Source organism: Aethalodelphis obliquidens, unplaced genomic scaffold, assembly GCF_003676395.1.
Source record: "Aethalodelphis obliquidens isolate GAN/ISIS:26980383/991018 unplaced genomic scaffold, ASM367639v1 scaffold2, whole genome shotgun sequence".
In the NCBI taxonomy this organism is placed as follows: Eukaryota; Metazoa; Chordata; class Mammalia; order Artiodactyla; family Delphinidae; genus Aethalodelphis; species Aethalodelphis obliquidens.
The window spans coordinates 74,135,228-74,152,335 of NW_020837946.1; the positions used below are offsets into that span (position 1 = coordinate 74,135,228).

Below are 17,108 nucleotides of genomic sequence, written 5' to 3' on the forward strand. Positions count from 1 at the left end.
AATGGAAAAATATACTTAGATAAGTGAAGACAAAAAAAGAGAGATACAGAAACTTATTAGAAGTACCTGTCAATGTCCGAAGGCAGTAGGCTAATTTCAGAGTGATCTGTTAACTGTTCTGATCGAGATTTATAGCCCATTTCATAATACAGAAACTTCCTGGCTGTTTCAAGTTCTTCCTACAACACAGAGGCACACAAAGTTCAAAGATTTATGGAAAGAATTATTGATTGTTTTCTTCCTTTTTTTTTCCACTTGGTTTTCTAAAATGAAAGCTCATCTTCATTCTTCTGGCCAGGTCAATTTTTTATTTCCTCCAGTTTTACTGAAGTATAATTTTATTCAATAAAATTCACCTATTTTGGGTATGCGGTTTGATGTATATCCCACCACGATCAAGATATAGAACATTTCTATCCCCCTAAAAAGCTTCCTTATTTCCCATTTGCAATTGATTCCTGCCCCTGACCTCTAGCCCCAGGCCACTGATCTGATTTTGTCACCAGAGTTTTGCCTTTTCTTGAATTTCATATGAAAGTGTTCATATAGTTCGTAGTCTTCTGTGTTTGACTACTTTCATATAGCATGACAATTCTGAGATTCATTCATGTTGCTGCATGTTTTAATATTCTGTTTCTTTTTACTGCTGAATATTCTTCCACAGTATTGACTAGCAAAATCTATGGGTGATTTGGTGACAAAAGAGCAATTAAAAGTGAAGAAGGCATCCAGGACTTGAACAACGATTATAATGTGGCATGCGGTACCAAGACAGACATCATGACGTTAACTAATTCTAAAATTTTGTCACTAGGATGCTGGTAGTTGGGTGGAAGTTACAGAGTCAGGAGAAGAAACAAGCTATTCTATTGAATAGTTACTCTTCCTGTTTTCAATGATCTCGGCCACAACTGATACTACCTATTGCTGAGAACACTGTCTTCTTAGATTTCATCACGCCAGTCTCCAAACTAAGAACTTCCAAAATGACTCTATTGTGCTGTATATTGTTCACAAATATCTCTTTCCTCTCATAAACACACACACACACACACACTTCTCCCCCCATAAGTATACTTCTCAACCCCATTGATGTGAGTCTGGACATGTGATTTACTTTGGCCAATGGCACATGAATGGATATAATATATGCCACTTTTGAGCACAAGCTTTATACAAAATTGCAGTTTTGCTTAGCCTCTCTTGCTCCTGTACCATAAGAAGGGCATGAATCAGAGAGATCTGAAGCCAGTCTGAAATATGAAGAAGAGCCACAGCAGCTAACATGCAGCCTTCAGGTAATATGAGTGAAAAGTAAGTGCTTGCTATGGTAGACCAGTGAGCTTCTGAAATTGTTATACAGTATAACATAGACAATGCTCACGAACACAAGTCTTAAATTCCTCAGACTTCCCCTCAAAGGATCTGACTAAATCAATTTGTAGACCCAACTTCTGGCCTGCAGAATAGTGCCAGTGCCAGATGAAACAAGGAAAATAACACAATAGCACATACTCTTGCAGGAAATGTGTTTATATTTCTTTGTTTATGTCAGTGACAAGTCCCTTTGCTCCTTTTTCTTTGGCAGATAATTTTTTTCCTGAGATTATCCCCTTCCTGCTTTCCTTTCTCTTAGGAGACATATATATTTTAAAACATAAATATATATATATAATATATATATTAGCTGAGAGAACTTTTTAGCATTTCTAACTTTTCATTTTGCTACGTAAGAACATTAGGAATTTTATTTTATTATATATGTTTATTATATTACATATTTATTTTATTATATATAACATAAAATATTTATTACACATATACATGATATATAAGGTATACATAAAACTTGCCTTTGAAGTCACCAAGGGCATTCTTCACTGGCAGATTACTCTCTTCACACAGGAAAATCCAACAGTTATAAATAAAACTATTCTTCTATTGCACCAATTTTGCCCAGTCATTTTCTATAAAACTGGTTCAACGTTCATCTCCTTGGAAGTGGCGTCTCTGATACTTCCCTCCAAGAACAAGCTGTTCCTCGAGTCATGTCCCTTTATTACCCATGTAATTTATCCATACTCCATATTAAGCAAGGAATCATGGAATTTAAAGCTGAAAGGGCTTTTTTCCCTAGAAGTCACCCAAAGTACCTCCCTAACCCCACATTTCCTTTACAACGTTCCAAAAATAGAAGCCTGAGGTCTCCATCTAAAGAAGAGCTCTAGCAATAGGGAGGTAACTCAATTCCACTGAAAGCAGCCCATAAAGGGAAGACTCCAACTGCCAAAAATATTTATGCTGAGATTAAACCAATCTCTGCAATTCTTAGAATTTGTTTGGGATTAGTGCAACTTTCTTACAGTAATTTTTGTTTGTTTGTTTTTAAGTTGGGAGGGGTTGTTTTCAATGAAATTCCATGGAAGGAAAATGAGAGTTTATTTTTTTTTAATTTTATTGATGTATAGTTGATTTACAATGTTGAGTTAATTTCTTCTGTACAGCAAAGTGACTCTGTTATACATATATATATATATATATATACATATATTTTTTTTTTTTGTAGAGTAGGATCCAAGCTTTATCTTCAAGATACAGTATGTACATATATAAATATGTGGAAATGCAATGTAAGGACATGCAAAATGGTGGGGTAATACAGTTTGTAATTTCTTCTTTATCTTTTTTTTAATATTTGAATTTTATTTTATTTTTTATACAGCAGGTTCTTATTAGTTATCTATTTTATACATATTAGTGTATATATGTCAATCCCAATCTCCCAATTCATCCCACCACCACCCCCTTCCCTTACAGTAATGTTTTATAAAGTCTAAGTTTTTTTTTTCCTGTATCACACCACAACAAATATCTAAGGACAAAGCTTTCCTCTTTAAGAATTTTCTTTAAGTCTAGAACTACTCTCCTGCATGAGACATGATTTTAAATCCCATTACCATGCTGAATAATTTCTCCCAAACCACAACTAGTCTGTCGTATAATAAAATGATCAGAACACAACATAATACTCCAGCAGAGATCTGGCAAGTACCTAGAAAGAAGTAACTATCAGCTTCATCAATCTAGAGATATGATTTCTATTAGGCAGCCTAAGACTGTAATTGCATTTGGGGGCAGCCATGATCCACTGTTACCTGCTGTGCATTCACAGTTAACGAAAATCATATTTCTTTTTTGCATGTGCTACTGTTAAAGTCTTGTCAAATCTATCATGAATGGATGGAGTTGTTTTTCTACCTAATGTAAGGTTTGCCAATTATGTCTATTATATTATACCTAATGTAATCTCCCCCATTGCTTCAAGTTGTCACCAAACATTCACTCTCCCTCCAGTTCCTTACAGGTACACCAAAGATGCATGCCATCAATGTCGTAATCTAGGCACCTGAACCACAGTAGACTAGGTCAAGACCAAAGACAGAATCCTCATGACCTGCTATCAAAGCCCTCTTCTGAGGATAGTGATCATTTGGTTACAAATCCACCAATTTTAGAAGGTATCACATGCGGCTTCATAAAATGCTTCATGGAATCCGAATACATTATGTCTATAACATTTCCTCGATCTAACAAACTTGTTACTCTTTCTGAAAAGAAAATATGTCTGAAATGATTTCTTACTACCTTCCAGTGATCACTACTTCTTGCTAAATGCTGATAAAACAAACTTAAAATGCTATAACCTGGAAAACTGCCCAAGACCAATGCCAAGACCACTAATTTATAGGTTACAAACTATATTTCCCCCCCTTCTCCCTTTTTGGAATGCGGTACTACATTTGCCTACCTTCTGTCTTCTGGTGCTCTTCCTATTTGCCATATTGCCATAATCTTTTAAAGCTCAACAGTAGTTAAATAAATCCCACCTGCAAATTCTCTGAGTACCCTGAAGTATAACATTTCTGGGTTGGCGTACAAACTCATTTAGAGCAGTCTCCTATTTGAATGTCTATTTCCTCTTACCAATATTTATTTTGTTCTTCTCACAATGAAAATCATTCTCCTTGACAAAAAAGGAAAAAAAGAAAAACAAATTGGTATTGAACTATGAGTTGAAAGGTTCTCTCCCTTCTCCGGCGGTCAAGGATTTGGTGCTAGTCACCTTGAGCAACGACCTAGGTTAGGCCTTACTTGCATTCTTTACCATTTTTACCAGTTATTTTTGGTGTTTTTAGTATTTTTGCCAACAATCAGCCAATTCCTGACACTGTTCATACACATCCTTATTCGTCCTGGATACCCTTTCATTGTTGAGTACGTATCTTCCATCTGTTTGATATTTGGTGCTTATTAGCTTGCTTTGTCCATAGTCACTCCATTTTTCACTTGCTTCCCCTTTATCCTCCTTGCTGGAATCAATTTTGAAATAATTTCTTATTGTGAGACACCCTCAATCTACTCGAGTGGTCTTCTCTTTAAAGTCTCTCAATGAAATGCATGTTTTGTCTGAGGGTTATAAAGTCTACCTTACCAAATAATACGGCAGCATTTCCCAAAATACATCCTAAAGCAATACTAGTTTCCCTTTCTACCAGCCCTTCCAACAAGTGAGAGTTGGGTCTGTCTCCAAATAAATTGCCTTTTGGAAACTGACAATGCACATAAGCATTTTAAAGGCACCAAATTATCTGCATTAAAGGAAATGGTTTCATTTGTTTAACTCAGAATTTCCCAAACTCTTTTGACCATGTAGTCATCTTTTCACTGATGTTATACGTTGATATTTATTTATAATTATGTATTAATTTATATAATTGTGTAAAACACAACCTGACAATGACACATTCTCTAAATGTCTTCACCAACTCCTCTGTCAGTCCCCAAGTCCCCTAGACAACGCCTTCCTCCCTAACCATTTCTTCCAAGTTGGCTGCCTTTGGTCTTGAGTAACAGTTCTCTAAATCTTTCTATAAATTTTGGGAAATATACACATATTTCCGAGGTATATATGTGTTGTAACCACTCAATTAAATTTGAAGATCCCTGAAACTATGAGCTATTTATCATTCCCCTAAAATATTTGGTATAATGCTCAGTGTACAAGTCACTCATTAAGTACTGACTGGTAAAAACAACCACAATTCATCTGCAGAGAGTTATTTATCACCTTGTTCCTCTTTCACTTTTGCAGGTTAAGTAATCCCAATGCTTTTAACCTTTTCTCAGAAGTCCAGCTTTCTAACCTTTAATTCTTTTTTCCCTCTCCTTTGTTCTCTCTAGACTGTCCACAGTTCTCATTAATACTCCTATGTCTCAGATACTGAGTAATAACTTTAGGTCTTTTATTTCTGTTATTCTGTTTGTTAAGGGGAATGGGAGAATATTTCTGAGTACATAAATCTGCTCATAAAATCTAAACTGAAGTTAAATCTAGTTTCCTCGGGAGGGCTGAGCACAAGCAGTTTACAGAATTTTCTTCCTCCTTCTTACCTCCTACAGCCTGAATTCCTGGCACAAAGTACCTTCCTGCATATTCAGATCATTTCAACCATAATTTTTACAGGAACACATTATCACCAGTCCTTCTATATGGTATAAATGATTGGCAGTAGCACAAGAGTAAGTTTCATTCTTGTGTTGCCTCAGTATATAGCTTTATTTATTTATTTCATTTTTTTTGAATTTTATTTTATTTATACAGCAGGTTCTTATTAGTTACCTACTTTATACATACTAGTGTATATATGTCAATCCCAGTCTGCCAGTGCATCCCACCACCACCACTCCCCAGTATATAGCTTTAATTGGCCAAACCAAAACTCAAAACAGGAAGAGCTATAAACCAGTCCAGCCAATGCAGAGGCAACAGGGTGGGGTGGGAAAAGGGTATGTTCTGGGATCAGAAAACCTGGTTTCAATCCCAGTTCCACAACCTACTAGTTGTACGAACTCTCACGGGGACTTACTCCCTAAGCCTGTTTCCTCAACTATAAAATGAGGGTAAAGGTTATGCCTGTCAGTGTTGTGATAGGATTAAGGAACTCTTTTCAAACAGTGATTTCTACCATCAGTACACTACATACATGGCCTTAAAATTACTGGAGGAGAAAATTTTAAATGTAGGGCCATGGTTTCACCCCTGAAGACTCTGATAGTCAAGCCTTAAAATCTGCCTTTTTCCCTACCATTCCCAGGTGACAAATATGTAACCATCTTCAGGAATCTCCACCACATTGAAAACGCTTTAAGGACAAGACCTATGCCCGGTCCTTCCTTACACCTTCAGCATGTGACATACATGCTCAGTAATGTTCATTCACTCATTCAATACACATTATTTAGGGCCTTTTATATGCCAGGCACTGAGGGTACAGAAACAAAACAGATCACATCCCTTCCTTTGGGACGCTTACTTCCGGGAGGGGAGGCTGACAGTAAAGAAACAAAATACATGGTATGTCAAGTGAGAATTGATGCTACAGAGAAAAATAAAGGAAGGAGTAGAAGATGCCATTCGGATTGGGGGCTACTCTTTTATTCAGTCCAGTGAAGAGAGACATCCCTGGAGTGGAGACCAGGAGGAAGTGAGGGAGTAGGCCATGAGGACATCTAGGGAAGAGCATTCCAGGGAGAGGGATCAGTAGGGCTTGAATAAAGAAAAGCAACTCAACCTGTGGGTTGGAGAGAGTGAATAAATGGGAAGAAAAATGAGGGGGATCAGAAAGGTGGTGGCCAGATTACAGCGGGTTCCTGTTATAATAATCCATGTAAGAGATGCTGATAGCCTGAATCAGGGTGACAGCAGTTAAGAAAGGGTTGAAGTCAAGCCATTATTTGAAGACAAGTATGATAAGGTTTGCTGATGGGCTTAGATCAAGTATGAAAATAAGATTTAGGCCCAAGCAACCAAAGAGTGGAATAGGTATTTACGACATGGAGAGGTCAGTAACGGCAGTAGTTTGAGGAAGGCAGGAGGAGATCTGAGAGAGATGGTGCTGTGGACTGAGTTGTACCCTCCTAAATTCATATGTTGACAGCCTAACCTCCAATGTGATGGGATTCGGAGATGGGGCTTTGGGGAGGTAACTAGCTTCAGATAAACCTCATTGGGATTAGCACCCTCAGCAAGAGCTCTCTCTGGCTCTCTGTGTCCCCCAGAAGGCATCTGTTTCAAAGCCAGGAGCAAGGCTCTCGCCAGAACCCAGCCATCTCACCTGGCACTCTGATCTCAGATTTCCAGGCTCCAGAAATGTGAGAAATAAATGTCTGTTATTTAAGCCACCCAGCCTGTGGTATCCTGTTATAGCAGCTTGAGTAGACTAAGACAGGTGGTGTTCAGGAAGGAGGGAGGAATCAACTGTGTCAAGGCCACTAACTGGTTGCGTAAAAGGATGACGAGAGCTGACAAGCACGTTGAGCAACATGAAGGTGCCTGGGGAGTGTGACCAGAGCCGCTACAGCAAAGTGGCCACGAAAGAGCCTACACGGAATGGGTTCAAGAAAGACTTGGCGGGGGGGCAGGAACTAAACCAATGAACACAGAGTATTTTCTGAATAAATACATGAAAATGCCTCTGCGCATCACAACAGTTTGGTTTAATTAAAAATCATGACGGTCTTCTGTTTGTTACAAGAAGCCCAGGGCTGTATATGTGGGCATCGCTGGCTTTCTTTTTTTAATTTGGATATAAATATAAAATTTCAAATGACACAAATCAATAAGCATTTGGTGGTCAGGCCATAAAACCACAATTTCCTACCAAAGGCAACCTTGCAGGAGTGTGAATCTCACTGTAGAATATATTCTAAGAATGTTTTCAGTGAAAACCAGAAAAGGTTCTACCCACAATTGTTATTATCTTACTTTTTCAGGAATTACGACCACAAATTTGAGAACATTTTTCTATAAGGGATTTTCCAAAAACAACCAGGAAGAATATTTGGTTATAAGGATATTTGTTACAAGAATTTGTTAAAACAAGATATTTGTTACAAGAATAGCTTTCCAGTTTTCTAAGGCCTAGCAATATTAAACACACACACACACAAAAACTGGCAGGCAATCTAAAGTCACCATCAAAAGCTATGCTAGCCGGGCTTCCATGGTGGCGCAGTGGTTGGGAGTCCGCCTGCCGATGCAGGGGACACGGGTTCGTGCCCCGGTTCGGGAGGATCCCACATGCCACGGAGCGGCTGGGCCCGTGAGCCATGGCCGCTGAGCCTGTGCGTCCGGAGCCTGTGCTCCCCAATGGGAGAGGCCACAAGAGTGAGAGGCCCGCGTACCACAAAAAAAAAACAAAAAAAAAAACTATGCCAGCCTCTACTAACAGATTAAGACATTGCATGTCTATAATGGAAACTGGTTTTAAAGACTTCTATACAATACCTTTTTTTTAGAATCACCCCAGCTCAGTTCTCTGCCCATCAGTTCAACAATCCTGGGTAGGGCCTCCTCTGCTGCCTGGACATTTAGAAAGGCCAGGCGAGTACGACGTGAGATCATATCCACTGCAGTGCAGGCATACTCCTTAATCCCATATTTCACCTGAGTTTGAATTAAAGTAAAATGATTAATTTAGGCCTTTTTTAAAAAGGGGGAATAAAGCTTCACTTAAAATTCATGCTTAGGAAAAGTGACCTTTTTCTTTACATATCTGGTTCTTTAGCAGGCATGATACATCGTGACATCATACAAGTTCCCCATCTGCCTGCCAAGAAGATTTGGAAATTGGGACAATTTGGATAAGAGCTATTAATGCCTTCTCCTTGAATAGAACCTGGTGCAAACATGTAAATTGCATCACTTTTCATTTACCATGCACAGTAATCACCTCGTTGTTCATACATGACACGGATGTTAATTTACATAGCTGAGTAGGGAGGAGATATGGGGATATACGTATGCATATAGCTGATCCACTTTGTTATACAGCAGAAACTAACACAACACTGTAAAGCAATTATAGTCCAATAAAGATATTAAAAAAAAAAGTTATGGTCTCATCTCTTGGCTATCCAAAGTTTTCTGTCTCAGAGTAATAAGATGACAGAAATCTTGCCTTCAATCAACAACAAAATGCTTACTTGGACACCTATGTTTTTAAAGTGTGGTGAATTATAAATGAATATAAAGTGTCAAGATACGGCATCAGGCGGTGCGTAAGTGGTACAAACTTGAGGAGCTACAAGTTCTCAAAAGGGGCAAACAACTGTGAATCGGTAAGATTTGAGATAGCTCCATGGAGGAGACAGAAATCCATATTTTCTATTATTATTGTTACCACTATCAATATCACTTCAGAGTTGAAATTAAAATTTTGTAAATGAAAGGAACTGTGCTGGGCAGACGTTTTCCTCCAGGTTTTAGCGGATGTATGCACATTAAAACTTAGCTTATTTCTAAAGAGGATGAAAAGTGAACAGATGAAAGGTATCCCCTGGTAGACAGGAAATTCCCATATGGCCATTCACGTACCTCTGCTTCAATGTATGGAAATTCTGACACAAGACGCACCCCAACGATGGGCCACCGCTTTCCCGTCACACTCGCCATTTTGGCCACTTCAAAAGCCTTGTCGCCATAGGTGGCAGCAAGATGCTGGGCCACCTAAGGAAACAAAACTGCATCAGGCAGGTCCTCTGAATATCAATAGCTTCTAGGTACAAAGCAAAACAATGTACATGCTTATCTTGTCAGTTTTTTGTTTGTTTTTTTTTTTTTCACAGCCTGTAACTAAAAATCCTAGGAGAGTGTTAGATTTTGATTCCGTGGGAGGAAAATACTTTGGCTCCAAATGCTCAGGCCAGCACTAATGCTACTACACATGTGCTACTGTATCAGTGACTGATGAAGCTTCAGCTTCATTCTGCTCCAGACATCACATCTGAAGAACAGCCTTCCTTATGCTCGAGACAGAAAGAATTTGGGAGGTCCTGTCTGCTAGGAACAAGCCAAACAAACTCCAGATTCTAAAACAGAGACCAAAACGTGCATTGCTTTTTAGGTGACTAAAGCACCTAAAAAGTGCTTTTTCCCATTAGTTCACTCCCACAGTACACAGACAGAAACAAACCCAGCAACAGGAAACTCGAAATCATGGAGGCCACATGGCTGCCGATTCTGTTACTGGCAATAGTGAGATTAGGTCAAGAGTAAGATGATGCGGCAATGCATGCCCACCTCACTTTCAAGTCCATAATCCTGGACAAGCCTGATGTAGAGTGTAGGGCTCCAATCTTTGCCCCCTTGAAGGAAAAGCCCAACTGTTTTACTTGGTCCTGCTTTCAAATTGTGGGTCTTGACTGCAGCATTTATGGTATCTTCTGCCATAGATCGATAGGTTGTCCACTTTCCACCTACAAATACATTGATAAATAATTCATTAGGTTACCACCCCTTGTTTTTCTTATAATTAACCATTTATCAACTTATCAATAACAAAATTCACCAGTTGTTTATAACAAATGTGGCAAAGCAACGCATAAGATTTTACTCAGAATCATAAAAAAAAAAAAAAAGTCCCTGTTCTTTAGCATTAAAAGGGATTCTGGTATGAGAATTTAACTCAAGCTGCTTTAGATATAAAGCACACCCAAACAACAAGGTAATATGCCATACCTGCTATAGTGATGAGGCCACTCTCACTGATATCCACGACGTGATTTCGGGAGATGGACTGTGTATCTGCAGACTTGGGATCTGTAACAAGTGGGCGAATACCACTCCATGCTGCCAGGACATCCCCTCTTCTTACTGGGAAGGATCAATGCCAAGGGTTAAGAGGATTACTCAAAGACGTCTCAACAAAACTAAAATGATTAGAAAGCAGAAAAGAGTTCAGTAAAAGGAACACATGAATATGTACTTTTAAAGGGAGGGAATATCGTTAAATATAAGAACTAAATGAGTGGGTAAGTTACAAGAAAAACTCAAAGAATTGTTTTGTTACAAAGATAACCTGGACGAAAAAAGTAAAGAACTGGAAAATCACTGACATGGGTCCCAAAGAGGAAACAAAAGAAAGAAATGTTAGCAACCCTCAGCTGGGACAATCTGCAGTAGTTACAAAGAACAACAACAAAGCAGAAACAAAATAAAAACAAACCAAAAGAGGGCCTCCCTGGTGGCGCAGTGGTTGAGAGTCCGCCTGCCGATGCAGGGGACACGGGTTCGTGCCCCGGTCCGGGAGGATCCCACATGCCGCGGAGCGGCTTGGCCCGTGAGCCATGGCCGCTGAGCCTGCGCGTCCGGAGCCTGTGCTCCGCAACGGGAGAGGCCACAACAGTGAGAGGCCCACGTACCGCAAAAAAAAAAAACCCCAAAGACATGACTTGTTACCTTTCCCCCCTAGAGTATATCTTACTATCTCTTCTCAGGGAAGACAAAGATACTTATTAGCAGCGGAGGGCAGTCAGGATTTCAGATCCCACTCACCCCTTGGTCCTGTGTTCTTGTACAGCGAACCTCCTATACATTTAGACATAGCAGACTCTGAAAAGTACTTAAATATATATCTAGAGAAATCTTGTGTAAAGAGTCACAAAGACTCTTTGATGTGACTCGTATATTGGACTAGTCAAAAAAAAAAAAAGAAAAGAGAAAAAAAAAAAGCACCTAAAAAGTACAGGGGAAAGATCCTAAAAACAAGTAATACTGCATGACAATCTCTCCATCTTGATCTCAAATGAAAAAAAGATTTCTGGTAAAGATAACTTCAACTAAGGTAATCTGACATATTTTAGCTTAGCTCCTTAAGGACCACACTCTAAACATGACTATAATCCGAAAGAAGAGGTACCCATACACCTCTATGGGAGTGTTTAATCAAACCCATATCCCAACACTGAATCTGAAACAAAGGGAGAGTAAACCTCATAAACTGGTGAGGAAAGCCTAAGGCTTGCAGTCCTGTTAACTCGATGTAGGGATTCCATCCCTAGATCTGCCCCTTTGAAGGGTGCATCCTCTTCAGTATGTTTAATTCTGATGGCCTCCATGGAATGGGGGTTAATTCTTGCTCCACACAATTCCACAAAAGTCTTGTAAAACCTCAACATAAATCATGCAATATTTTAATCTTTACAAAAAGCTTTACTAGGAAATTACCACTATTTTCCATTAGAGTTCAAATTGCCCTCAGAGTCAAAAATAAAACTTAGCCAACCACTTAGAACGTCATTGTGGTCACTGCAAAGTCTGCAGAGTGTGTTCTCTGAAATTCCTTAGGTAGCCACACTGATCAGGAATTTGGTTTCAGTTCTTACAGCCTTCTGACTGATCTTAAAATTATTGTGTGGAAAACTAGACTTTCTAAATTTAAAGCACATGCAAATAATCTTTGTGGCAAATGCTTTACCTTTTCTGGTATAACAGGCAGAAAAATACATCTATGAAACTGTACTGTCTGAAACGAAAAGACCAAACTAAAACACTTGAGTATTTCATTCATGGAGGAAAATTAACTAAAACATTATGTATACTGATACCATTTTTAATCCTTACTTTTGAAACTGCTACTCAAAACAAGAAAAGAAAACACTAACAGGAAGAGTTCATAACATGTCAGGAACCTTAATTTATTTTGCTTGATATCTTAGCATTCAGCTTTTTAGCCTGAGAATTATATCAGATGAATGTTGGGATTATATTTATTTAAAAAGATTCATTTAAGGATAATCAAATTTTAAATCATATTTCAAGTATGAATCAGGCTTTATAGCCTGCAGCATTTTTATGTTATTAGACTAAACTGTGGTTGGATCAGGTGATCTATCATCTATCAGTCTTCTCCCAACCTTGAGATTTAATGATTTTTATGGATTATTCAAAATGCCATTTGCTGCTGAAGAATAAAAGCACTTTTTATCTCTCTACCATCCAAATTAAGTAATGACCAGTCAGGGCTATGGGTATAACCTAGACCCACAAGGCACAGCATAGCTAAACACATGAAACATGAATTCTAACCTCTTGTAGAAAAGACAGCAACAAACTAAACAGGTTTCTCTCTTTATTACTTATTCACACACAGTGGAAACCTTGTGTGCTGTTAAACTCTTATTCAAATTCTCTTTAGAAAGAGATTCAAAAGCAGTGGACAGATAGCATAGAGAACCTTCCAAAATTGCCAGGAACTGCTGCAGCCATATTGTAACCATGGGGGAAACAACCATAGCATGAAGCCTACCGGGGGGGGGGGGGGGTGGAGTGAAGAGAAATAAGGGCCCTTCGCTAAAGACATTGCTCAATCACTAAATTAATCACCTCTTGAGGCTTCTTATATCTGGAGATCTTCTTTTACATGATAATACATTATTTATTTTATAATAACAAAAAACAAAAAATACAAATTCAATGACTCTAATAAATTGAGTGCTTCTCTAAATGTCTATGTAAATACCTCTAGCTTCTGTAAAGCAGCACTTGTTCCATAGACTTTTCAGCAGTGATGGAAATGTTCTGTATCTAACCTGTCTGATTCACTAGCCACTAGCTGCATGAGGCTATTAAGCACTTGAAATGTGGTCCATGCAACTGAGAAACTGAATTTCAAATTTTATTTCATTTTAACTAAATTTAAATAGCCACATGATATGCACATGTGCAGGCTATAATATTGCATAAGGCAGTTCTAGAGTAAAACCACGAAGTGGTAGATCTCAGTCTTGTCCTGGTTGATCATCAAGCTGAGTATTTCCCCCATGGCACCTTGCCCATGTCTTCAATGGAGCATCCTGTCAGTGAAATTTGACTGTAAGAATATAATCTGCTGTAATAGTATGAGACACCCCACCTCAAAATACTTTATTGTCGTAACATGTTCCATATTTACCATTTCAAAGTATCCTCCTCTCCTACTAATCTCATCAATTCAAAGAAATGAAAATATTTGTACTAAATTAGGTACTCCTACCCTCAAGTTCTTACCCAGAAATCGGTTCTATCATTTAGGTTGTAGCCAAGAGTAGACAGTGAACATCACCTACTTTAACTCTCCATGGTATAACACGTGAAGAAAATAACTCAACTCAAGGATTTTATGCTTCAGAGCTCAAAGATTCATCTTGATTTTCCTGGTCCTCGTACTGTCAGGATAGCTAAACAAGATGGCATTACTGTTGCATCTTCCTCACCATGTTGAAAGTCTTCGGCAATATCAATTCTAGTATTTCTCAGTACCTCAAATACTGTATCAAGTAGGAGTCATGTATTGTGATCAATAAATATGAAATGGCATATTAAAACATTCTCTGAACTTTTTATATCAAACAGGAGCTGACATTACAAAATCAAAAGCAATAATATTTTGGCCTCTGAGTCAACATGCTAGACTTAAGGTTTCTAATGACTATATATTTAAACAATTGGATATCTTCTTTTAAAACAACTGAACACTTTAATAAAACAAGATGACAGGAAACAACACTACTATTAAAATTGAGAAAAATTCTCATTAAACACCACTTATGAGAGTGGCTCACCCAGTTGATTTCTTTTTTGTTTAACATCTGTATTGGAGTATAATTGCTTTACAATGCTGTGTTAGTTTCTGCTGTATAACAAAGTGAATCAGCTATATGTATACATATATGTCCATATCCCCTCCCTCTTGCGTCTCCCTCCCACCCTCCCTATCCCTCCCCTCTAGGGGGTCACAAAGCACTGAGCTGATCTCCCTGTGCTATGCAGCTGCTTCCCACTATCTATTTTACATTTGGTAGTGTATATAAATCCATGCCACTCTGATTTTTAAGTGCCAACTGCCCAGATGTTAAAAATCCCATGAGTACTACAGAATGTATAAAAGTACTGGTCGATATTTTCAGAAGGATAGTAAGGAAATAAAATAGTCCTTCTACCATCATGTTTAAGAATTATTTTTATTACTACCCTGATAAATAATTCACTCAGGTTTTAGTGTATAAAATATATAAAGAATAAAATATAAATAGTAAAGTTGAATAGACATTTTTTCACAGCTGGTTGAAAAGACTAAGTGCTGTGTAATTGTTTCCAATGATAATTAATATTTTTATTCTTAAAAACTTGGCAAGACAAGTGTTGGTTTTAAGTTAATAGAAAATGGAGCCCACAGGAAGTAACAATTAAGAGCTAAATGTGCACTTTTGCTTCCCATCAGTTATTTAGCCATACATTTTGGGGTGCTCTTTCTCCTGTTTGCCACTTTCAAAAAATCAATGAAAAGCATGTGAAAATATCTACGTGAACACAGGGGAAACAGTGTCAGAAATCAATACCTTCTCTACCAGCATGTTTAACCTGCAGAAATGAAGTGTTAATCACAGAAATAAGATACCATATTACATTTATAAACTAATGAAACTAGAAAAAGCAAAGCGCGTGACACTATAATTAAACAGCTGGAAGACATCCAAGCCTGTGTAAGTTGATAACCCTGGTACAATCTCTGGCAGTGAAAAGGCAGGTCTGCAGTGAGTTGATATGGCCAGCTCCGTTGTTAATTGAATAACAGGCAATCTATAAACACTACTAATTGCATATGTGAAAACCTGTGTACAACTAGAGAAGCTGCTTAGAGAAGCACTCCAGAAAAACTACATGGATAAAGCACTCTGCAAATCTTCTGTCTTCCTCAATCCCTTTAAGTCACAGCTTAGTTTCGCCACTGCGTCCTTCTGATTAACCTCTACACAGCGGACTTAATGATACATTTTTCAAAAGATCATTTTTCTTCCTAACCCAATACACACTGCACAACTATCAATTACCCGTTTCAGAAGAGAACAAACAAGTAATCTAGAAAATTCAGCCTGTGAATGGAAAGCTTTCTAAATCGTAAAAGAAGACATGGTCTTATTCCCAACAGGCAAAATGCTTTTCAGAATTGTTCCGATGCATTTTGCAGAAGTGTGGCAGCCGCTGCGAACAGCATGGAGTGTTAAGATTTGACACTTTTTTTCTTCTCAAGAATATAGCCATTTGGGGAGGCTCAGAAACTGTTGTCAGAATTTTACTTATTCATCCACTTAATAAATCCTTTTAAAATGATTGTTTCAACCCTGGTGAATACAAACCATTTCAAAAGTATTTCCTCTAGGATCTACACAAATTTTTTATTTTTAAAATCTGTAGCGAAGACTGCTTGGCTCAAGGGATTGGTTATGAGAAATGAAACCTCCTCTACTTTAACATTCAAATCCAAATAAGGCCAGTCGAGAGCAAAGGTCACTATCATTTTGAAGGTGTCTGGCAGCTTCCATGAAATGAACTGAGAGGCTTAATCCACTCCCTAGTGGATATAATATCACATCACGCGACAAACCCGGGACTACCAATTGGAATACTGCATAATAGTTAGAAGCACAAGTATTAGAGCTAGACTGACTTGCATTCAATATCATGGCTCCAACATGAATGAGCTATGGGAAGGAAACAAAGTCACTGGGCCTCAGTTTCTTCATCTACAAAATGGGAATTACAAAATAAAACTAACAAGGTTGTTACGAGGAATCAGAGATAATATAAGCAATAGGCTTAGCAGAGTGTGTAGCATAAAAAGTGCTCAATAACAGTAGAGTTTTAAAAAATAAAGCATGCATAACCCACTGCAGACAAATGGAAAGATTAAAATATGTGCAGCAACAGCATGTAGTCAAAAAAACTGAATGGTGCCTGAGGCCGAGTTTCTCTTTCACATTTCATCAGTATAGGAGAGAGTATTGGGTTTCACCTAAATTCCTTGGAAAAAATACAAATTTGAATGTCTTTACTTTAGATATAGACATACTCTAGCTAACTAGCACTCTACCAAGACTGAGGGTAATTCCTCATATACTCTGAGGCCTTCAGTCCAGTAGAAATAAGAATGAAAAGAAACCATAAAGAATCATTGCTGATTCAAAGGATAAGTTGATAAGTAAGAAAGGTGTGATAGAGGGTGAGCACAGGGAAATAAATGAAGTACATGAAAGAGCTGTCACTTCTGCTTTTACCCTGGATATTTGCTACGTGGAGAATTTGTAATCTCAAGAGTCCCGAGAGCACCAGAGGAAAAGCCTGATTTACAGTGTTCACATATTAATTTCAACCCACTTTTACCAAAAATCAAAACTGACAAAAACTCTTTGTTAGTGTCACCAATTAACCTGACTACCAAAAGGTATGT

The 17,108-nt window shown here is 38.1% G+C and overlaps 1 protein-coding gene across 7 annotated transcripts in view; it reads right to left on the reverse strand.

Annotated features, from left to right (window-relative positions):
• Window positions 1-17,108, reverse strand: part of GPD2 (glycerol-3-phosphate dehydrogenase 2) — a 133,519-nt gene that overhangs the window by 7,331 nt on the left and 109,080 nt on the right. For all 7 annotated transcript variants that reach the window (XR_003438033.1, XM_027131040.1, XM_027131006.1 and 4 more), the window contains 5 exons: window positions 10,580-10,714; window positions 10,142-10,317; window positions 9,437-9,568; window positions 8,348-8,506; window positions 67-179 (listed from right to left, as the gene is read on the reverse strand). Coding sequence is in view for 6 of the 7 variants with exons in the window: in XM_027131040.1 (XP_026986841.1) it covers window positions 67-179; window positions 8,348-8,506; window positions 9,437-9,568; window positions 10,142-10,317; window positions 10,580-10,714 (715 nt within the window). In the remaining variant the exon portion in view is untranslated. The remainder of the gene's footprint in view (window positions 1-66; window positions 180-8,347; window positions 8,507-9,436; window positions 9,569-10,141; window positions 10,318-10,579; window positions 10,715-17,108) is intronic.